We start from the raw sequence: 23,433 nt of genomic DNA, 5'->3' as shown, positions 1-23,433 counted from the left end.
TTATATCTTTATCATGCTCTGAAAAGCTAGTTACAAATATCCAATAAGAAGGCGTCCATCTACTACTCATTTAGGAACATTTATTTCTGTACATCAAAATAGATCAATATAGCGACTGTGTGAACTTCATCATTACAAATGTGTGTAACGGGGTAGGGATGGGCCCTTTTTAGGATTAAACGGTAGAATATTTGTGCATTATACATGATGTTTTTTCATTGTCGGCCTTTAAATGTTAAGATTTTGAAACTGATCCAGGTAGAACACCAAAGGATAGTCCCCGTCGCTTCCTTTTCCTGCCCTTTTCCTGCTGAATCTTGCTGTTTTCTTTACCTTTTCCCGTCTTACACTCTACAATATCTATGACACAGTGAAAATCATTGCAGGGATGTCATATAGAAGTATCTTTATGGGATAACACATAGGGAAAGATTCTATATATGACACCTAAAAAATCAGCGTGGAAATCAGTGCTGACTAAGTGTAATCTATAAGCGGCGCCTAGAATTAGGCGCAGTATATAGAATATGCTTAGTTGCTATCTCAGTGCCTAAAACTATACATCTCCATTTACACCAACAAATGTGTGGCGTAAATCCCAGCACGTAGATTGAGGTGCACTGGGCCATATTCTATAACTATGCCCGTAAATTTCAGAACACCCACGAAATGCCCATTTCCCCACCCATAACCATGCCCCTTTTTGCCTGCATGCATTAGAAGTTAGGTGCACTGCATTACAGAATGTGCTTAGCGAGTTGTGCGCGTAAATTCTAATTATTGCCAATTAGTGCTCATTATTGCTTGTTAAGAGCTGTTATCAATGCTGATTTTATTTTTTTATTTATGCATTCTTGTATCCCACTATCATCCAAAAACAAATATCGGTTCCAAGTGGCTTACAATTTACACTTTGATGGAGTTACAATAGTGTTGTGCAATGTGGAGAGGGCATCTATAGTTTGTGTGATTATTCATAGAGGATTTGAAGAGGAAAAGGTAGTGGCAGCTTTTGTGTTCAGCTGTAGAGTTTCAGGGAATGTTTGTTCATATAGTTCTTGAAGAGGTATATTTGAAAGGAAGACGACAATATCTTTGTGATCAGCTGTAGAATTTTTTGAAGAGGTAGGTTTTCATTTCTTTTCTGGATTGGAGGAGGTGTATGATGCTTTTTATGGTTTTTGGTACCGAGTTCCACCATCCTGCTGTATAGATAGTTTTGAAGATGGTGTTTTTGCAGTTGGGTAGATATAGGAGTAGGTAGTTTCAGTTTACTGGGCTGGCATTTCTTGAGGATAGTTCAATCATGTTAAGCATATACTCAGGTGCCATTCCAAATAGGTGGGAGGCAAAAGTGTTCAGCTATGAGTGTTTGCGGCAGTGAGTAATTAGGCAAGTGGGAAGAACACGTCAAGAGTGTCTTAGTAGCTGCACAGCATGTCAGCTGTGTGATCGCAGGAGTAGATTTTAAATTGGGCCATTTGGCACTCCAGGTGACTTGGGGAAGAACACCTCTTTTTTTTCAGTAGTTTGGTACTCTGATCAGCAAACTATTTGCTCAGAGAGTGGAGGATCCTGTGGTTAATCATGGCAGCCGAGAAGAACAGCATACAGGGCACATACTTGCTGCATCACACCCAGGTGAGAGGTCTTGGTTCTGGGCTGCCATTCTTCAAAGGTGGGTCATGCAGCCAATTAAGGTATGTGCGTTGTTATAGAATATGCTTGGATTTCGGCGCCAATAACTAGGCATGCTATATAGAATCTGGGGGGATAGTGCTGTTGGGGGCTTTTGACCTATTGATACAGGTAGCATGAAAGAGTTCCTGTAGGTGTTTTCCCCATATTGTTAGTACTGTGATATCCTTTGCCTTAGTTTGTCTAGTGCCTAGTGGTTAGTGCAGTGGACTTTGATCCTGGAGAACTGGGTTCAATTCCCACTGCAGCTCATTGTGACTCCAGGCAAGTCACTTAACCCTCCCTTGCCCCAGGTACAATATAAGTACCTGCATATACTATGTAAACCGTTTTGAATGTAGTTGCAAAACCCACAGAAAGGCGGTATATCAAGTCCCATTTCCATTTCCCTTTCCAATCAATTGCCTACATTACTCTGCTGAAAGGGATTCTGGGAAACACCTTTGAGCCATGAATGAACATGAAAGTCACCTCAGCAGGATTAAGGATCACTCCAAGGAACTAGTAGCAGATTTTAAAACAAATTTAAGGAAATATTTTTTTGTTTCACTAAATACACAAACTATGGAATTTGTTCCCAGAAAATGTGGTTAACTAGTATAGTTGTGTTTAGAAAAAAGGCTTGGACAGATTTCTGGAGAACAGTTTCATACATAATTATTAGCCAAATAGACTTGGGGGGGTGGGTGGAGGGAGTCCACTGCTTCCTTAAGAGAGTAAGTAATGCAGAAAAGATGTTCTTATTTGAATCTGTTGAGTATTTCCATGTGGCCTGGACTGGCAACTGTCAGAGATAGGATGCTAGGCTAAATGACCCATTGCTTTGACCCAGGATAGTTTTCATAAATAGCCAAAAAAAAAATATAATTAACTATCAATCCACTCTCTAAAATATGATATTTGTCTGTAAATATTACATAAGACAATACAAGAGGAGAAAAAAGACCTCAGAACTTTCACAGCTCATATACCGCTACAAGCTGGTATTAACTTAGTCTGTGAGTTACAATCATTGGCCTAAAACAACTCCTTTCCTAATTGGTGAAAAGTTCTAATCAACAATAATTAAGTGCACATGTCAATTTGGTGCATCTTCACCAAACCTTGCTCCAGTGAAGCATAATTGCTGCTTCAGGGGAGTTACAGAATCTTCACAAAAAAATGCCATTGCAGGCTTTGTCTTGGCATTGATAAATCTAAACATATTATTCATTAAGAAGTCAATATTCAAAGCGATTTAACCAGTCCCTGCTGATATTCAGTGGTACTTAAGTGGTTAGTGTCAGTGAATATCAGACTGCTAAACTGAGAACCAGCTATTTTATGGGTGTTTTGGGGTGGAGTCGACATTTATGCATTAAGGATCAGATTCTATATATGGTGTCTAAAAAATCCACGCGGAACTCAGTTTCACCTAAGCATATTCTATAAGATTTACATGCGGTATATAGAATATGCACAGTCAATCTCATCGCACCTAAATCTTTACATGCCCATTTATACCAAAGAAAACCTAATATAAATTCCGGTGCATAGATTTAAGCAGACTGGGCCATATTCTATAACTATGCGTGTAAATTTTGGAATGCCCATGAAATGCCCCAAAACATGCTCATAAACTGCATGTATTTATTTTGAACTGCTCACTTCACCATTTAGGCACAGTTCATTGTAAAATGCACTTACCGAGTTGTGCGCGTAACTTGCAATTATTGTCCATTAGTGCTCATTATTGTTTGTTAAGTGCTGTCAAAATTGCTGATTGGCTTGTTGAGCCAATTAAGTTATGCACGTAGTTTTAGAATGCACCTGGATTTCGACGCAAAATCTAGGCACCATAATACAGAATCTGGCCCTAAGTGCTGATATTCAGCATTTAACCACCTAAGCGGCCAAATCAGACTGTATAAAACTCAATCCTATCTTTATGTGGTGTCACTTAGGGGTGTTTTAACTAAGCTGTGTTAAAAAGTGGTCTGTAGTAGTGTAAGAGCAGTAGTTCCGGATTGCCGTGTGGCAACCCTTTAGTAAAAGGGCCTCTTGATGCAGAAAATGGCTGCAGTCTAATAATATAAATTAAAAATAGGTCACAGAGGGTGTTAATTGAATCAGAACTTTCAAAACCTACATTTCTGAAGTATGGGGTGTACCACAAGGTGCATTACTGTCTCCTCTGCTTTCTAATTTGTATGTACAGCCAGCAACTAAGTATGAAATTTATTTTGCAGATGATGTTCAGTTGTATGTTACATTGGGCTGTGCTCAAGAGACTCAGCTGGAGAAGCTGAGGAACTGTTTGGTTGAAATTAAAAGTTGGATGATGAGGAATAAGTTGCAATTGGATGCATCTAAAACAGAATTTCTTTGGAATAGGAGGGATAACTGTAAATTCTCCCATCCGTCTTTATTATGGGAAGGGACTACTATAGTGACTAAGGATCAAGTTTGTAGTCTGGGTGTACTTTTGGATGCGGGATTAACTTTTGATAACCATATTTCTCAAATGGGTTCTTCTTCCTTTTATTATCTGCATCAATTGTGTAAGATTCAAAGTTACTTCTCTGAGTCAGATTTTGCCCAGTTGTTATATGTGTATGTAATCTCCCACATTATTGTAACACGCTGTGTGTGGGGTTGCCTAGTAAGAGATTGAAGAGGTTTCAGCGAATTTAGAATTCCACAATTCAACTTTTGAAAAATGTGGCTTTGTGTGACCATGTTTCACCCTCTTTTCTATCATTATACTGGCTTCCTATCAGTGAATGGTGTATTTTTAAGACGTTGGTACTATTATGAGCATAATTTATGCTTCTAAATTAGGAGCATAATCTATTTTGGAGCATAGAGTATGCCTCGAGCCATCTGCTTCTTTCACTGCTGCCGCCACTGCCACTTTGACTTTAAGTTAAAATAAAAGATTTAAACGCAGGGCGGCAGGAACAAAATGAGGGATGTCAGGGAGCTTAGGGCGGACAGGTAGGGACCGAAAGCTGGAACTGTGAGCTGCTGGCGGAGGTAAGCATGGGTTGTGGTACCCTCCAGAGGTTGGTGCCCCCTGCCATGCTTACCATGCTTACCTGGTTGCAGTGGCCCTGCTTTCCATTCAATTATCGCTGTTGGATGTCCTAATTTTGGGCCCTCCCTAGTCCCACCTAAAACATTGAACGAACTGCAACGTATGACATCCTAATTCTGCTCTTCCAAAATCACAAGTTGGTGGATGTTTTAAGGAGATGGACCTTTTTTGGCTATTTTGAGACATCCATGTGCTTTGAAAATGAGCCCTGTAGATATATAAATGCCATTATTCTAAACATTTATGCATATGGGGCTAAATTCTATATTTGTCGCCGAAAAGAATCAGCACAGATGGAAAACACGATTATGTATTCTATAAATTCTAATTAGTGCCAATTAGTTCTGATAATTGCTTGTTAACATCCAGTTATCATCACTGATTGGCTTGTTAACCAATTGAGTTGCATGTGCAAATCAGAATACGCTTAGATTTGTGCGTGCAACTCAAGTCACACTATATAGAATTTGGGTGATAATGGGAGCATAAATGTTAGCACCAGTATTATAGAATTGCTCCTAATGCTCAATCTCTCTTTCCCTTTTAGTAAATAAAGGGAGATTAGATTTCTTACGATCTTTTTGTTCACTATGAAACAGTCTTGCATTTATTTATTCCCTTGTTAGTACTGGTGAAATCCTCAAGGTAATCATGCTTTGGTATTATCTAACAGATACTAAACTTAAATTAATTGGTACAGATAAACCATTTGCATATATTGGGTGGTACATTCACCAGTGCACTAACCCCATGATGGATCCTTAAACTTTTCTCACTAAGCTATGGTGCATTAATAATCCTCCAAAACAAAACAGGAGAAGAATCCTCCACACAAAGCAGAATCTTTTATTAATAACTTCACTTGACTCGACACAGGCCGTGTTTCAGCTAGAGGGCCTGCATCGGGAGTCTGAAATAATTCACGTTAAGATTAATTCCAAAATGAAGCACCAAAATGCCTGACTACATAGATCCAAAACTTGTCTCTTCATCTAATACTGTAGCAAATGACAGCAACTCAAATGTGTTGCAAACTGTAATCGCACCACTCACTTATAACATGTGGTTTGCTGTCGTTTTAAATTGAAGAGACAAGTTTATGGATCTGCATTATTAGGTGCGCTGGTGCTTCATTTTGGAATTCATCTTAACGTGCATTATTTCAGACTCTTGATGAAGGCCCTGTAGCCGAAACATGGTCCGTGTTGAGTCAATTGAAGATTTTAATAAAGGATATTGAAGCACCTTCCTTATCTTTGATTTGGTCATCTCCACTGTCTCTTTTACACATAAATAATCCTAACACACAAGGTTCCTAACGTCTAAGTTTAGTGAAAGAATGGTTTATAATTTGATAGTTTAATACTACCTCTTTTAGACTGTTGTCTTCTGTCTCCCACTTCCTGTTATATAATGGAAGTGTTTCCCTTAGAGCCTGAGCACTTTTGTTTTCATCTGTGAAATCAAACAAGTTCTTGAGTAATAGTTTTAATTGCTTGACTCCTTCCAGTTGCTTGAAATTTTCAGGAAATTTGGAAGATGGGATTGTGTCTGCACCTTCGTAGATGTCGGGAAGTTCATCAGTGCTCTTCTTTCCCATCAAGTGCCCTATAAGAACAATTAAAAGAAAAAAAAATCATAAAATGATTGAGGAAAGTTAAGAATTACAGTTGATTGAACAGCATCATTTGACCATGGATTGCACTCTATCATTGAATGGGTAAATGCTAAACACACTTTTATCAATGTCCAAGGCTTCTGATTGATGATCATTTTTAAGACTAGGGTCTCCCATGTTGCAGATGTTGGACATAAAGAAGGTACTTCTATAATTTAGTGCATCAAATTAGGTCCCATAAAGGGGCACAATGAGTGCCAATTCTATAATGATACTCGGGTGCACCTAAGATATTATAAAATGCCAGGGTAAGCCCACTTTGGCACACAAAAGGTTAGGTGCAATTACTTATGCCAGGTCAAAATGGCTGGTGTAACTGGGTACATCTAAGTGCACCATGCAATTTGTGCAACTGATAGTATTTGTACGCTGTGACTTACCCTCTCCTACGGCCAATAAAGAATAACTTCCCCAGAAACCTCCAGCCCTCCCTTCCCCACCCCTGGCTTAACCAACATCAACTTGGATAAGAATAATACACATCAATTGAATAAGACCATGGTAATAAAAGGCCACAGCTTCATTTACTGGAAATTAGACAACCAACATATTAAAGATTCCACACCCTAGCTGAAAATAAAGCTACACTTAAAGTCCATAGACCATTATTAAAATGGGCTTGGGGAAAATCCACTGCTTATTTCTAGAATATGCAGCATAAAATATATTGTACTGTTTTGGGATCTTGCCAGGTACTTGTGACCTGGATTGGCCACTATTGGAAACAGGATGCTGGGCTTGATGGACCTTCGGTCTTTCCCAGTATGGCAATACTTATGTACTTATATACTTATGTACTTATTCTCACATGTGGGAATCACTAGCTTCCAGGCTCAACAAAAACAACAACCATTGGTCAACTGGACCTCACAACAGCAAGGACAAAATAGTATGCAACCTTATAACTATATACAACTGTGTATGAGTGCAGCCTGGAACAGAACAAAACGGGACTAGGAGGGTGGAGTTGGATTCTAGACCCCAAACAAATTCTGCAGAACTGTCTGTCCAAACAGATTATTGCATCAGGTATCCTGCTCAAGGCAGTAGTGTGATGTGAATGTGTGCAAATTTCTTCAATGGAGGCTGACCTCAAGTGGGCTGCTGACACCGCCATGGATCTGACATCATGAACCTTGATATGACCCTCAAGAGTCAGCCCAGCGTGGGCATAAGTGAATCAAAAGCAATATGACAGCCAATTGGAGATTGTGTGTTTCCCGATGGCAACCCCCATCCTGTTGGGATCAAATGAAACAAAAAGCTGGGTGGACTGTCTGTAGGGCTTAGTCCACTTCAAGTAAAAGGACAATGCTTGCTTGGAGTCCAAGGTGTGTAGTGCACTTTTGCCAGGATGGGCATGTAGTTTTGGAAAGAATGTTGCAAGAACTATCGACTGGTTCAAATGGAACTCCAACACAACCTTAGCCAAGAACTTAGAGTGTGTGCAGAGAACTACTTAACTATGATGAAATTTAGTGTAAGATGGATCTGCCACTAGGGCTGAAGCTCACTGACTCTGCAAGCAGAAGTAACAGCCACAAAAAAACAGCACCTTCCAGGTCAAGTACTTCACATGACAGGAATCTAGTGGCTCAAAAGAAGGTTTCATCAGTTGGGTTAGTACGACGTTGAGGTTCCATGACACAGATGGAGGTTTGACAGGGGGATTTGTTAAAAGCAAACCTCTCACGAATTGAACAACTAGAGGCTGTCCAGAGATGGGCCTACCCTCTACATGGTGATGATCAGCACTAATTGCACTAAGGTGGTGTTGAGACCAGACTCAGAAAGATTTTTAAGGTATTCAAGCAGGGCCTGCGTAGGGCAAGAAAGGGGATCTCACACCAAACGGCAAACCTCCTCTACTTGAAAGAATAACATCTCTTTATGGAATATTTCTTGGAAGCCAGCAAGGCCTATGAGACACCCTCAGAAAGATACAAGGAAGCAAATTCTAAACTCTCAACATCCAGGCTGTGACGGCCAGAGACTGGAGATTGGGATGCAGAAGAGATCCCTCATTCTGTGTGATTAGGGTCAGAAAACACTCCAATTTCCAAGGTTCTTCGGATGACAGCTCCAGAATAAGAGGGAACCAGATCTGCTTGGGCCAAAATGGAATGATTAGGATCATGGTTCCACAGTCTTGCTTGAGTTTCAGCAAAGTCTTCCCCACAAGAGAGATGAGAGGATACGCATACAGAAGGCCCATCCCCCAATGAAGATGGAAGGCATCCGACACTAATCTTTCATGGGCCTGGAAACTGGAACAGTACTGAGTGACTTTGTGATTGAGTAAAGTGGCAAGGAGATGCGCTGAGAGGGTGCCCAACACTCGGAAGATCTCGCAGGCAATGTCCATGTTGAGGGACCACTCGTGCGGTTGCATGACCCTGCTCAGTCTGTCAGCCAGGCTGTTGGATTTGCCCATCAAGTAAATGGCCCTGAGAAGCAGCCCAAGCTGGGCAGCCCATTGCCACATCCGGATGACCTCCTGACATAGTGGATGTAATCTGGTACCCCCCTGCTTGTTGGTGTAGTATATTGCAACCTGATTGTCTGATTGAATGTGTACAATTTGGTTGGACGGCCGACCTCTGAAAGCCTTTAGAGTGGTTCAGATTGCCCATAGCTCCAGGTGGTTGATTTGACAATCTGATTTCTGAGCTAACCAAGGACCCTGCGTGTGAAGCCCAGCCACATGAGCTCCCCACTCCAGGCAGGATGCATCCATCATCAGTACCTTCTGGGACTGAGGAATTTGGAATGGATGTCCCACAGTCAAATTGGACCAAATTGTCCACTAAAGCAGAGATTGAACCAACCCTGGTATTACGCGTATGACATCTGCCAGGTTCCCTGAGGCTTGGCACCACTGGGAAGATAGGGTTCACTGGGCAGTTCTCATGTGAAGACATGCCATGGGCTTGACATGGACGGTGGAGGCCATGCGGTCTAACAATCTCAACATCTTCTGAGCTGTGACCTGCTAGCTGGCTCAGATCTAAGTTGCAGGAGCAACAAGAGTGTTCACCTTTGGGACAGGGAGAAAAGCCCACACCTGCTGTATGTCTAGTTAAAGTGGTATAGTAAATTTAATAAAACTATAAACTATAATTTGTTGAATGGGATGAAGATGAGACTTGAGGTAATTAAAAATGAACCCTAGTAGTTCTAACACATGACTAGTTCTCCACATAGATTACTGAGCAACATCCTTTGACGTGCTCTTCACTAGCCAATCATCTATATAGGGGAAGACATGGACTCCCAGTCTGCGTAGTGATGCTGCAACTATTGCAAGATATTTGGTGAAGACCCTGGGAGCCGACGCGAAGCCAAAATGCAACACGCAGTACTGGAAGCGATGTGTCCATAGCCGAACTCGAAGATGCTTCCTGTGAGCTGGAAGTATTGGGATGTGAGTGTAAGCATCCTTTAAGAGCATAGCTAATTATTTTCCTAAATCATGGAGAGAAAGGTGCCCAGGGAAACCTTCCTGAACTTTTCTTTGACCAGGAATTTGTTCAGGGCCCTTAGGTCTAGGATGAGATGCATCCCATTTGTTTTCTTGGGCACAAGGAAGTGCCTGGAATAGAATTCCCGCCCTTCTTCCCCTTGTGGAATGGACTTGACTACATGGGCCTTCAGAAGGTTGGAGAATTCCTCTGCAAATACCTGCTTGTGCTGAGAGCTGACATGAGATGTTCTCAGTGGGCAATTTAAGTACATAAGTATTGCCACACTAGGACAGACCAAGGGTCCATCAAGCCCAGCATCTTGTTTCCAACAGTGGCCAATCCAGGTCACAAATACCTGTTAAGATCCAAAAAAAAGCTCAACATATTTTATGCTGCTTATCCCAGAAATTTGGTGGTCTTTGATGCCAATGCAGAGCATAACTGAGATGGACTATTTGGAAAACACACTAGTCAGAGGTGATAAGGGTCCAACTTTCGTGGAAAAAACTCAGTCTTCCCCCTACCGGCAGGTCATCCAGGACAATTACCTTTACTCCCCAGTCCCTGGCTTTGACTGGGGAGCTGGCTGGACCTTGGTTGCATGCTGTTGATGAGAACAAGTGTGCTGGGATTGAGTCTGCTGAGACTAGTGAGAAGAAGTAGCATACCTACATCTCTGAGAGTAGTAGAGACTGCTCTTCGACATGCCCAAAAACTTCCTAGATGAGGAGGAAGGTGCAGAAGACATCTGGCGAGAGACAGTGTCAGTGTTGTTAGTGTGTTTCTCGATGAGGTCATCGACCTCCTCCACCTTGTCTCCAAAAAGATTATCTCCCTGGCACATGGCATCCACCAACCTCTACTGGACTGCTGGGTCCAAGTCAGAGACATGCAGCCATGTCTATATTCTATATCGCTATATTCTGGGCAGAGATCTTGGATGCACATCAAAGGTGTCATAGCGCACCTGGCCAAGAACTTTCTACACATCTTCTGTTGCTTGATCAACTGGTGAAGTGATTCAGCCAGCTCCTGTGGTAGATAATCCACCAAATCAGACATACTACGCACCAAGTTCAGCAAGTATAGGCTCCTGTAGAGCTGGTAAGATTGAATAGGAAGATGAGCATAGAGGCCTTCTTTTGGGCAGAAGATGAGCATCTTCTGCCTAAAAGAATCCAGGATTCTAGCTTTCCCGCTGGGGGCACTGAAGCATAGTCCTAGAACTCCTGGTTCTTTTGAGTGCAGATCCCTCCACCAAGGAATGATGAGGCAAATGAGGTGTGTCAAACCCTGGGGAACTCTGGATTCGATACATGGTGTCTATCTTCTTGGTTAAGACAGGGCCGATAGAAGGGACTCCCAATTTTTCACCTGAACATCTTTCAGGATCCAGTGAAGGAGGACTGGCACAGCCTCTCTAGGAGGAGATTCATAGTCCAGGACCTCAACCATCTCAGCCGTGGGCTCATCCTCCATCTCCAAATGAATGGGAATAGCAGACGCCACTTCCCTAACAAAACCTTGGAAGGAAAGGCACTCAGGTGGATACTTCCTCCTTCCTCTGGAGGGGAGGGATCAGATGGGATACCATAGGATTCCTCCTCTGAGAAGTACTGTGGATCTTCATCAGACTCCCATAAGCGCTCCTCATTGGTGTCGGCAATAAACTCCTCATGGGAGGGCCGAGACTATGTCTGCCTTGAAACAAAGGAGCCATGTATTGAAGTGGTGGTTCCATCCTTGATTCTGGCGAAGTTTCCTCCACCTATGTCAAAAGGGTTCCAAAATGGGCGGCTGTTGATACCAGAGCCACATGCAACACTAGCATCGAAGACCTCACCGCAGACTGAAGGCCTTGCGGGGCAGCAGCAAGAGGCATGGCTAGTGGAAACACCCCAGATGCTGATGCACACTGATGTAAAAATCCCGCCAAGAGCTTAGGGAGCATGGCCCAAATGTGCTCATCGAGAGATACCATCTGGGAAGGCTGGGGTGTCGGTTCAGAGACAGACTGCTGAACTGTAGGGATAGAGACAGGTGCCTGGTCCTGGCTGCATGGATACCTGTGCTTCAGCACCTCCTGTATGGAGGGGGAGTGGTCCTTCTAATGCTGACACTTCTCAGGGGTCGAATCCCTCAGTGCCCTAGAGCTCCCAGCACCATGTGTCAAGGGGGATCGATGCCGATGATTCTTGGCCTTCGCCCAATGCTGGTCATTTATGCTCCTCGGTGCTGACAAGGTCAACGTCAAATCCCCACACTGCCTCGGGGTCAGGTCTAATGCTGTCTGGTCCCAAGGGCCCTGCACAGAGGTTGGCGTCAAGGCAGGTGGAGACCCCTCGATGCACATCCACTCCCAGTGTCTGAGACAGGATTCTCAGCTATGTGGACCGATGTATCTGATGCCAATGCAACTCCCGACGTTGATGTCGACGCTGATGCCGATGCTGAGATTTTGGACCTGGCTCTAAAAATTCTCTCTGATCCTCTCTGGCCAACTGGGTTCTTTTCTTCATACGAAAGCAAAGAACACAGCTGGAAGGGGTATGTTCAAGCCCCAAACACTGAAGACACCAAGAATGAGTGTCTGTACCAGAGATGGTCCTATTGCACTGGCTACAGCGCTTGAAGCCACTGGGAATCTTCAATGACATGGAAAAGAAAACGTTTACAGAAGTTAACATGGGTTTATTATCTGATGTTTAGATTTTATCACAATGGTTAGATGATTAGTTCATTACATTAATTTAGATTTTATTATAACAGTTAGCACACCATTTGTAATACATTATAGTACCACGGGATGATCACATTTATCTCAGTTGATATTGTTTGTCATTTTAGTACTGAGCAGACCTGTCTTTTTCAAGTCAAGCTTGTTTTCCAACATTGGATTATCTGTTTCTTTGGAAACAATAAGTGTGTGACATATGCAGCGTCCATAGGATGGACCATTTAGTCCTTATCTGCTGTCATGTTTCTATGTAAGATGTCTCCTAATATGTTTTTTGAAATCTCTGTTCTCTCCCTCCACCCCCTACCCCCAATTCCATGGGTAAATTGTGATCTAAAGTGAGGGTAGGATTCCTTGGTTACTTTTCCCTTATCTTTGTTCCTTTTTTAATTCAAACTGTATTCTAGATATTCCTGCATCAATATTTCTGTTTTACAAATATTCTTCTTGTAAGGTATTGTTAAATTTAAATAAAGATAACATTTGTTGAAAAGGAGAAGAGAGCAGGATGTTTCATCAAGAATGCACAAATGGTTATTTTATTTTAGTCATTTAAAAGTGTTTTTATGTTGCAATCATAAAGTTCTTTGCGATTTACAAGGAAGCCTACTTTCAATCAGGCAAGTCATACAGAGGTCAGATGCTGACTCTCCCTCAATACATCAGGAGTGGCAAATTACTGGTATCACTTTCATCAAGCTTTCAATAGTATATGGCATTGTCAGCTAGGGGTGGGCAGCTGGAAAATGTTGATTTTGTGTCATTTTAGATTTTGTTTCTTTGACCATTTTGCTATTACAGGTTTGCACTGTTTGCAAAGAGTGCACACTATTATCAACACATGAAAAAACACAAACCCCCGATTCCAAATTTGGGCAGGCAGGGCAGATGCACATGCAAATTAATTTTGTTAAGCCATTAAAAATCAATTATTGATTTAATTGCACTAATTTGGACTTACGTGTGACAGGATACAGAAGTTCAAATATTTGAAAGGTATTAATCCGCAAATGAACCTTTTCTGGAGATGGGAAGGTGGTAGGACATGAATTGAGGTTGAAGGGGGACAGACTCAGGAGTAATGTCAGGAAGTATTTTTTCACGGAAAGGCTGGTAGATACATGGAATGCCCTCCCGCTGGAGGTGGTGGAGATGAAAACGGTAATGGAATTCAAAGATGCGTGGGATAACCCCTCACTATACACTCTTCCTTACTAAACATCACACTATTCCCAATACACACCCTCCTCCTACTCCCTACCTTTACCATCCTCCTACCTTGCTCAACTAACTTACCCACATCCAATTGACCACCTCTTTATTCACTTTATTACGGCTGCATCCATTCTATGTTACTTTATAAACCTGAAATACAATGTAAGCTGCACTGAACCTGCTAATAAGTGGGAAAGCGCGGGATATGAGAGTTACAAATAAATAAATAAATAAATAAACAAACACAAAGGAGTCCTGTTTAGAAGGAATGGATCTACGGAATCTTAGTGGAGATTGGGTGGCGACGCCGGTAATTGGAGAGTAAAACCAGTGCTGGGCGGACTTCTACGGTCTGCGCCCTAATCGTGGCTGAATAGAAATGAATGGGCTGGAGTGTAAATTTTATATACTGGAGTGTAAAATTTAAGGGGCTTCGACATTAGCTTCAGAACTTTTAGTACAGGAACAGTGCTGGGCAGACTTTTACGGTCTGTGCCCTGAGAAAGGCAGAGATAAATCAAACTCGGGTATACATATAAAGTATCACATACCATGTAAAATGAGTTTTAACTTGTTGGACAAACTGGATGGACCGTTTAGATCTTTATCTGCTGTCATTTACTATGTTACTATGTTTGCATCTGCCTAGGTACTATTCTATATCACTGTGCACCAGGGGTATAGCCAGACTTCGGCGGGAGGGGGGTCCAGAGCCCGAGGTGAGGGGGCACATTTTAGCCCCCCCTCCCCCGCCATTGCCGACCCCCCCTGCCGCCGCCGCTGCCACCACCACCACCAACAACAACTTTGACCCCCCCCCCCTTGCCGACGACCCTGCTGAGAGACTCACAGAAACAGAACGAAGCCTTGCACAGGAAGAAGAGGACCTTGGCTGATGGGGGTTGGGGGTCCCCTGCCAGCAAAGGTAGCCAACAGCGGCGGCAGGAAAGGGTTGGCAGCGGGAGGGGTGGTCGAGAGGGTCATTAGCAGGGGGGTCCAGGGACAAATCTATGGGGGCCCAGGCCCCCGTGGCCCCATGTAGCTACGCCACTGCTGTGCACCGAGTATCTTGTGTGCATCCAAAAGGAGGAGTGGCGATGAGAGGGGCATTAAAAGGTGCCCAAACTTCAGGTACAGTGCTGTAGCACATAATTTTCAGGAATGCCCATGACCCGTCCATGCCCCTCCCATGGTCACATCCCTTTTTGATCGGCGCATTAGAATTTGCAGCATCACTATATAGAATGCGCTTAGAAAGTTGCATGTGTAAATTCTTATTAGTGCCAATTAGTGCCGATAATTCCTTGTTAGTGGTCAATTATCAGCACTGATTAGCATGTTAAGCAATTAAGTTGCATGTGCAAATAGGCAATGTGCGATGATTTCCATGAGCAACTTTAGTAGCCATTTATAGAATCTGGGGGTAAGTGCTAGTCTCTAAAAGGTGCTCAGCCCAGAGAGCCCTTTATGGAATAACGCTTGACATGGATTTTTCCTGGTGCCTAATTTTGAGCACCATTTACTGAATCTGGCCCAAAATGTGGGATTGTTTTGCTCATTTTTGTTTAATGACATGCAGTTACACGGGATATGTCATTGACATTTCCCATATCATTGCAAATGACAGCCCATCCCTATTGTCAACTACTGGATGCTACTTTGGAGATCTATGAAAAGATGAAGGATTGTGAGCTTGTCCGCTCATCTAAATACTTATAGAAAGATTCCACTTTTATGGCAAACTGGTATCTATAACAGGAAGTGTATTGGCATTCAATTCCTTTTTAATATCTACATGAATAAATATACAAATCAACCAAACACAAGAAGACTTATGCTGGTGGCCAGCAAATAGTAGCTCAGGCATCAAAACTAAGTACACCATGACAAAAACTATAGCCAGACTGATACACGTAAATATCAAGAATCAACTTCAACCAAGTCTAAATAAGACACAGGTCAGTTATCATTCTCTTTTTTCATCACAATTGTGTTGATTAAACTTCAACTATATTTGGCATAATCCATTGCCAAGTACACTTGCTCCTTATGGGATTGTTCTGCTCTTGTGACAAAAATCAACCTGGTGCTGAATGACAGCTGCTAATTATCAAACATTTCCTTAAACTAACTAATCTTAACAGCTTGTATATATTTTCTAGAATTGCATCTGGCACTCCAATAGCTGTTGTCAGTCAAAAAGAGGACATGGCAAACAGAAGACCCTTTGCACAGTCTCACCAGCAAAAAACTAAACAAATTGACAGGATCTTCTTCATAACAATGCAAGTAATTAACACCACATCTATGACTCCCTAGGAAGATGTGACAGACTTGACATGGAGATCTTGCTCTTGGAATTAGCATGAGTACAGTCCCACTGAGCAACTTCTTGCAGGGGCAGAGGAAAGCTGGACCACCTAAATTCTTATAATCCAGTCAGTACATCAAGAACCAACTGGTGAAAACCTACCAGACCATGCAGGACCTAGGTCTCCTGTATGGTGCGGGAATTTACTGAGGCCAGCTCATGAGCATTGAAAAGTACTCAGCATCAATGGAAAGAAATATAATTATGGTAAATGGACATGAAGAAAAAGAATGCATTGATGAATCTGGGTGACTCAACCTCAGCTGCCAAGCAATCCCTCTTGATGTTAACAAATGCCCCTGAAGTCTCTGTTGTTTTCAATACTCAGGAATTCCTTCTTGTCTACTATTCAAACTGGTGCTATGTGCTGCATTCTCTGCTCTTGATGGATGTTGTGCAAGAAGTTCACTCACCTACATGTTCCCTAACTATTCTTATGAACCTTGCAAGCCAATCTGTGTCTCTCCTACCCATTTCCTTGTAGATCATGATCTAGCCATATGTGATTCTCCCAGTTACATGTATTATCAGAACTGCTGTGCTTTCCTTAAATTATCCCAGTGCTGAGTATGATTCGCCCTATGGGAATGCTCTGTTCAGACATGCTTCCTCATAGGCAAATTATAAATACACTGTGTGCCTTCTGTCTGGGTCCTAAAGTGACTGACTGGTTTAGAAACTGGTTGAGTGGAAGGTGAGAAGGGGTAGTGGTAAATGGATTTCACTGTGAGGAAAGAGATGTTACCAGTAGTGTGCAACAGAGACCGGTCCTTGATCCTGCACGAGTGATATTGTGGAAAGGCTGTCTGATACCAAAACTTCTAGTAGGGTAGACATTCCTGGTGGCATGGATAATGAAGAGAGACCTAGTGAAGTGTGAAGAAAGGTCCAGAATTTGGTGGCTAAGATTTAAAGCTAAAAAAAAATGCAGTAATGCATTTGGATAGCAAAAACACAAGGGAGTGGAACAGTATAGGGGGTGAAGTACTTCTGTACACAGAAGAAGAGCAGGACTTAGGGGTGATCATATCTGATAATCTTAAGGTGGATAAACAGGTAGAAAAGGTAACAGTGGAAGGCAGAAGGATGTTGAGCACATAGAGGAATGATCAGTAGGAAAAATGAAGTAATAGTCCTCTGTATAAGTCTCTGGTGAGATCCCATTTTGTGGAGACTTCACCTTCAAAAAGGTACAAAAACAAGATGGAGCCAATCCAGAAGACAGCTACTAAAATGGTTAGTGGTCTTCATTATAAAGCTTATGGGGACAGATTTAAAGATCTCAATATGTATACCCTGTAAGAAAGGCAAGAGTGGGGAGATATGATATAGCTATATAAATACCTCCATGGCATAAATACATAGGAGGTGATTCTCTTTCAATTGAAAGGAAGCTCTGGAATGAGGGGACATAGGATGAAGGTGAAAAGGAATATACTCAGGAGCAATTTAAGGAAATACTTTCTTATGGAAAGGGTGATAGGTGCATGAAATGGCCTCCCGATGGAGAAGACTGTGTCTGAATACAAGAAAACATGGGACAAGCACATAGGATCTCTAAGAGAGAGGATGGGATAGTAGATGGTATGGATGGGCAGACTTGATAGGTTATGTGGAGGGGCATAATCGAATGGGGCACCCAAGTTTTACTGGGGCCGTCCTCGCAGGACGGCTCCATGAAGGGGCGGGGAAACCCGTATTATCAAAACAAGATGGGCGTCCATCTTTCATTTCGATAATATGGTGGAGGATACCCAAATCTCAACATTTAGGTTGACCTTAGAGATGGTCGTCTCCGTTTTTCAGCCATAATGGAAACTGAAGGTGCCCATCTCAAAAACGACCAAATCCAAGCCCTATGGTTGTGGGAGGCGCCAGAATTTGTAGTGCACTGGTCCCCCTGACATGCCAGGACACCAACCGGGCACCCTAGGGGGCACTGCAGTGGACTTCACATATTGCTCCCATGTGCATAGCTCCCTTACCTTGGGTGCTGAGCCCCCCCAAAAAACCCAAACCCCACTCCCCACAACTGTACACCACTACCATAGCCCTAAGGGGTGAAGGGGGGCACCTACATGTGGGTACAGTGGGTTTTGGGTGGGTTTTGTAGGGCTCACATTTACCACCACAAGTGTAACAGGTAGGGGGGATAGGCCTGGGTCCGCCTACCTGAAGTGCACTGCACCCACTAAAACTGCTCTACGGACCTACATACTGTGGTCAGAGAGCTGGGTAAGACATTTGAGGCTGGCATAGAGGCTGGCAAAAAAAAAATGTAAATTTTTTTTAGGGTGGGAGGGGGTTGGTAACCACTGGGGGAGTAAGGGGAGGTCATCCCTGATTCCCTCTGGTGGTCATCTGGTCAGTTCAGTCAACTTTTCATGGCTTGGTCGCAAGAGAAAATGGACCAAGTTGGCCAAATGCTCGTTAGGGATGCCCTTCTTTTTTTTCCATTATCGGCCGAGGACGCCCATCTCTTAATCACGCTCCAGCCCCGCCTTCACTACGGTGCCGACACGACCCCGTGAACTTTGGTCGTCCCCGTGACGGGAAGCAGTTGAAGATGCCTAAAATCAGCTTTCGATTATGCCGATTTGGGCGACCCTGAGAGAAGGATGCCCATCTCCCGATTTGTGTCGGAAGATGGGTGCCCTTCTCTTTCGAAAATAAGCATGATGGTCTTTATCTTTTGCCATTTTCTATGTACCTATATTTGTGACAGAAAAGTTCTTGATCCTAATCCAGGAAATCTTGAGTCCCAATCTTAATGGTCACTGCTCCTCCTCCTTTCTGTTATGCTGAGAGAGCCTGTGGTCTCTTGAATTTTGTTGTGTACACTGGAGCATTAAGAAATTGATGCCTACTCCCCAATACTTCTGCAGCTGAGCATACGGAGAGGCACTGGGACTTCTGGAGAACTCCCATGTTCGCAGGGCTCCTCTGTCTTCCCTTCCACTCTCAGCTACACCAAGCTCTAATTGAGAGTACCCCCATCTCCTCCCCTGTGCTACTGTAGTCACCTCTATCTCCCACTTCACCTCATAACTGTGTTTAGCAGATCAAGTTTCTGTCCAGCATCTGCCAGAGTGAAAGGTGGGAAGGAATGACAATAGGAATGCCATCAGCACCATTGAACCTTCCTGGAAAATAAATTGGCATAGTGGAGAAAGGATAGAAGTGAAGTGTTCTCATGGCCAACATAGCCACAACTTAAGATAAGTACCAATGCTGATGCAACTGTGTATGGAAAGAGGTTGGACTCGTGGAGTAAGCTGAGGAGAAGGGGTTGCTTGCTAGCTCCACAAATTCTCCTCCCTCTGCCCTTACCACTTCTAATTCTGGTCAAAACCTTTCCTACTACAGTTCTAATTTCCGAAGCCAAGAAAGATAAGGATGCCATGGGGTCCAGAGCACCAGTGTCCAGGATTGTACCTAAAAATCCAATTTTCCCCAAGGTTGATTGGCTACTAGAATTCTGTGCTGTGTGTGGTAGCAACACAATCTCTGAATTAAAGCAATGTGACACAGGAAAAAGGCATTAATGTTTTCCCTGCTGCTTTCCTAGCATAATTTTAACTAGCAGGTGGCATACTTCTGCATGGACAGAGCAACAGCAGGCTATTACTGCGGAGCAGGCGGGTGAGGCAGCACAGGCGGGAGCAGGTAAATGAGAATCCTGCTAATGGTCAACTGGAAGAACTAGAGGAAGTTGTCAGGAAGGGATTGGAAAGTTAGGCATATTGGGGAGCTGTCACCAGTATGCTGGCAGAGGGGCAATAATGTCCATACCATCCAGGAAAAGACAATGAAGTGATATTTTTAGGCTTCTTTTTCTGAAGTAGGCTGTGAAAACTGTAAGGTTATTTATAGCTATTCTGCTTGCTGTTTTAGATTTGTAATTTTCCAGTTTGTTTTTTGTATTTTTTATGTTTTCATTACTTAAAAAAATTTTTTTAGGGCTGCATTTCAATTAAAATTTGTAATTGTGATTAATCACAAGATTTAAGGTATGTTATTCCCCCCCCCCCCCCCCCCCCCCCCCACCACCACCACCATCACAATGCAGCTCCTTGTGCCTCTGGGTAAATCCATTGCCCAGAGTCACAAAGAGCTGCAGTGAGAAAAAAAATAACATACCTTTAATCATGCAATTAATCACAATTAAAATTTTAATTGAAATGACTTTGAAACACTTTTGCATGCTACAATTAAGACACTGATTGGTTATTGTCCACCTACAATGACAGAAGAAGTTGAAGTAATGGATTTGAACTAGACCAGAGAAGATTGAGGATAAATATTAGGCTTAAAACAAGTTATGTCAAAGGTATAACTAACGCGGAAAAGGCGGCAGTGTGTAGAGAAGGTTCTAGAATAAGGAGTCAAGGTATGAGGCTGGAAGGTTTAGAGTGAGGAATGATTCCTTCACAGTAATGTGTGGAAACATGAACACACTGCCAGTCAATGAAAAATAAAATCAGAATATAAGAAACATGGTACAGTACATCCACGTGGGATCCTTTAGAGTCTGCAGTAGACAAATGAATAAAGCCAGAGACAAGTACTGTTTGCAGTATTGCCAAAGAAGGAAAGAGAGGATGACTGGATGGGTGTTGTGCCTTTAGCTGCCATGAGCTAAAGGCACAACACCTATGTTTTTAGGTTTCCAGGTTTCTATCTAGGAAGACAGTGCAATCTTTCTCAATTGAGCTTTCCAACAGGTTTGACATTTTTTCCTGTTTGACACAGATGCATTAGATTTTACATGAAAGCAAACAGATATCTGAAACCCATTTAGACTGTAAACTCTTCGGGGAAGGGACTTTGTTGTGGTGGAGTCTAAAAATGCCCAAAGCAACCTTGCCCATTATTTAGAAAAGCAAGTTAAAAACCCAAATTCAACCGTCAGCCATAGTTTTCTATGAATAGTATTCCAAAAAGTGTTTTTTACATAGGCACAGAATGGCTCTTTTCTGAATACGGCTCCACAGTTTCAAATAGACGAGAAGTACCATTGTTATTGTTATTAAAAAAATAAAAACACCTGCCTCCCTCTTTGAATTTCCCACACTGTATGAAAATATTTGCTTTCACTTTTTCGAAATGCATATTGAAAACATCCTAGTGGAAGCTAATGTATGCTATTCCTTCTGCAGTTGCTACAATGCCTGCATTAGTTTGAATATTACTCTGAAAGAGAATCTTCTGCTAAGAGACCGTGGGGGGGGGGGGGGGGGGGGGGGGGGGGTCATTTAGAAAAGCTTTGCTCCGGATTTATCAACGAATTCATCCCATTATGGCCAAAGGGTAAAGCAGTGTCTCGAAACAATTAACAAACGAGCCCCGTCCCATATAGGATCTGTAATGAACATCTGAAATTTTCCAAGAAACGAACAGTACTCCTGTCTGGTCCAGAAATCACAGATAATGTACAGTTATACCCTGCTATTCCAATTAAAATATACTCCTTTCCTATTTCCTCTTCAGGCTTATCTGTTTCAGCCATTGTGTCAACACATAATAGGGAATACAAACCAAAATGTACAGCAAACATATCTGGAAATGTCACATCTTGGCAAACCATTACTAAACACCTCACCAATCCAGCTGTTGTCCACGTTCCAATTAAAAACAGCAGGGTGCAGATGATTAGATGCACAAGTCAAACCTTTAATAAAATAGCTATTTTTTTTCTTTGCTGTATCTTATCGTTTTTGCGAATATAAATTAAAGTCTTTATCTACAACAGCCAGGCAGTCTAGGATACAATTAATACGCAATAAAATACAAGCCACACATAAAATTTAAAAAAAAAACCTAAAAATGTATGGGAAGCGTACCGAGGCTAAAGTTTCTCCTCTTCCAGCTTATGGTTTTATTGCCTTTATATTTCACTTTCTTTAAGTAGTTTAGCATTTTTACTGAGCGCAAGAAGAGGTGCAATGGTTTCTTAAGGGCAAATCTGAACGACTTTCTCCATCCTGCGAGTAAATAGGCGCATTCATTTCCATCTAGTATTGACCCGAGATATTCGCCTAACCCTGACTAGAATGTCTGAGAAATACCATCAAGCTTCCTTGGCTCGCACAGTACCGCATATGCGTGTTGTCTATGCAAGACACAACCCAACAATGTAGCCAAAAAGACAGAACATATTTGTCCTGTCTGTCTGTCCTGATTTAGATGGTAAGCTCTTTTGAGCAGGGACTGTCTTTTCTTCATGTTCAGTTGTGAAGCGGTGCCTACGACTGGTAGCGCTGCAGAAATGATTCGTAGTAGTAGTAATAAAAGGGTGGCAGTCAGAGACCGAGAAAATAAGACATCAGGAAGAGGGAGAAGGGAAGAGGAAAAATATATGTCTGAAGGTAACTTGAGGTACAAAGAGAATGAGTCAGTCACTAACGAAAAAAAAAAAGAAATCGTATGTGGCTTACAAAGACAAGAGACAGCTACTAAGTAGGACTTCCAAAGTGTGGTAGAGGTGAGTAAGGGGAGGAGGGGGTCCGATCGCACCTGCAAGTGAGGAAGAAGCAGAGAGTGCAGAGAGTGAGCGAGGACTGGGGAGCAGGGGAGGAGGGCAGGTCTCTTACCCACAGCCCAGTGGCTACCCCGGGGGTAGATTCTTGAGAGAAGAGCCTCTTCGCCTTGGAGCTGTTGCTGAGAAGGAGACGCTCGGCCCAGGTGCACCTTGAAAAGGACTAAGGTGCAGAGGACAAGAGTGAGCAGGCTGCGGACTCTGCGACAGGGGAGCGTTCCAGCCATGGCTGCACCGTTCCGGCTCTGGCTGGAAGAGTGTGTGTGTGTCTGGTCCGCGCGTTCCCAGCGCTATTTATAAGGCGGTGTGCGGGATGCCTCCTGACGTCTGTGTGACCCGGACCAGCCCAGGCCTCACACCTAGGGGGGAGGGGGTTAGTCAATGTAGGCTAAACAGCAGCCCCTCCCTCACTTAGATCCCCGCTCACCTGTCACCAAATGTTCATCAAAGCTCCTGCACTTTGCAGGCACAGGGAGATAACAGGAAGGTGGTCCGGGACTAACTTTATTTGTGCAACAAGGCACCTGGTGTACCGCGAATATTCAGGTAAACTAGGGACAGCACCCCCCCCCCCCCCTGCAAACACGTATGAATACAACGCATATATTGATCCACTTTGTGCAAACCGATCACGCTGTAATTCACTCATCGCGTTC

General features: G+C 42.9%; 1 protein-coding gene across 1 annotated transcript in view; it reads right to left on the bottom strand.

Moving 5' to 3' along the window:
- GRP (gastrin releasing peptide) overlaps window positions 1-23,021 on the bottom strand; it is a 29,010-nt gene extending 5,989 nt beyond the window's left edge. The window contains exons 1-2 of the mRNA XM_030192091.1: window positions 22,833-23,021; window positions 6,144-6,382 (exon numbers count right to left, since the gene is read on the bottom strand). Coding sequence (XP_030047951.1) covers window positions 6,144-6,382; window positions 22,833-23,004 — 411 coding nt within the window. The 5' untranslated portion in view covers window positions 23,005-23,021. The remainder of the gene's footprint in view (window positions 1-6,143; window positions 6,383-22,832) is intronic.
- Window positions 23,022-23,433: the final 412 nt, after the last annotated feature.

The sequence above is a fragment of the Microcaecilia unicolor genome, chromosome 2 (genome assembly GCF_901765095.1).
Source record: "Microcaecilia unicolor chromosome 2, aMicUni1.1, whole genome shotgun sequence".
In the NCBI taxonomy this organism is placed as follows: Eukaryota; Metazoa; Chordata; class Amphibia; order Gymnophiona; family Siphonopidae; genus Microcaecilia; species Microcaecilia unicolor.
This window is presented reverse-complemented; position numbering and strand designations above follow the sequence as displayed.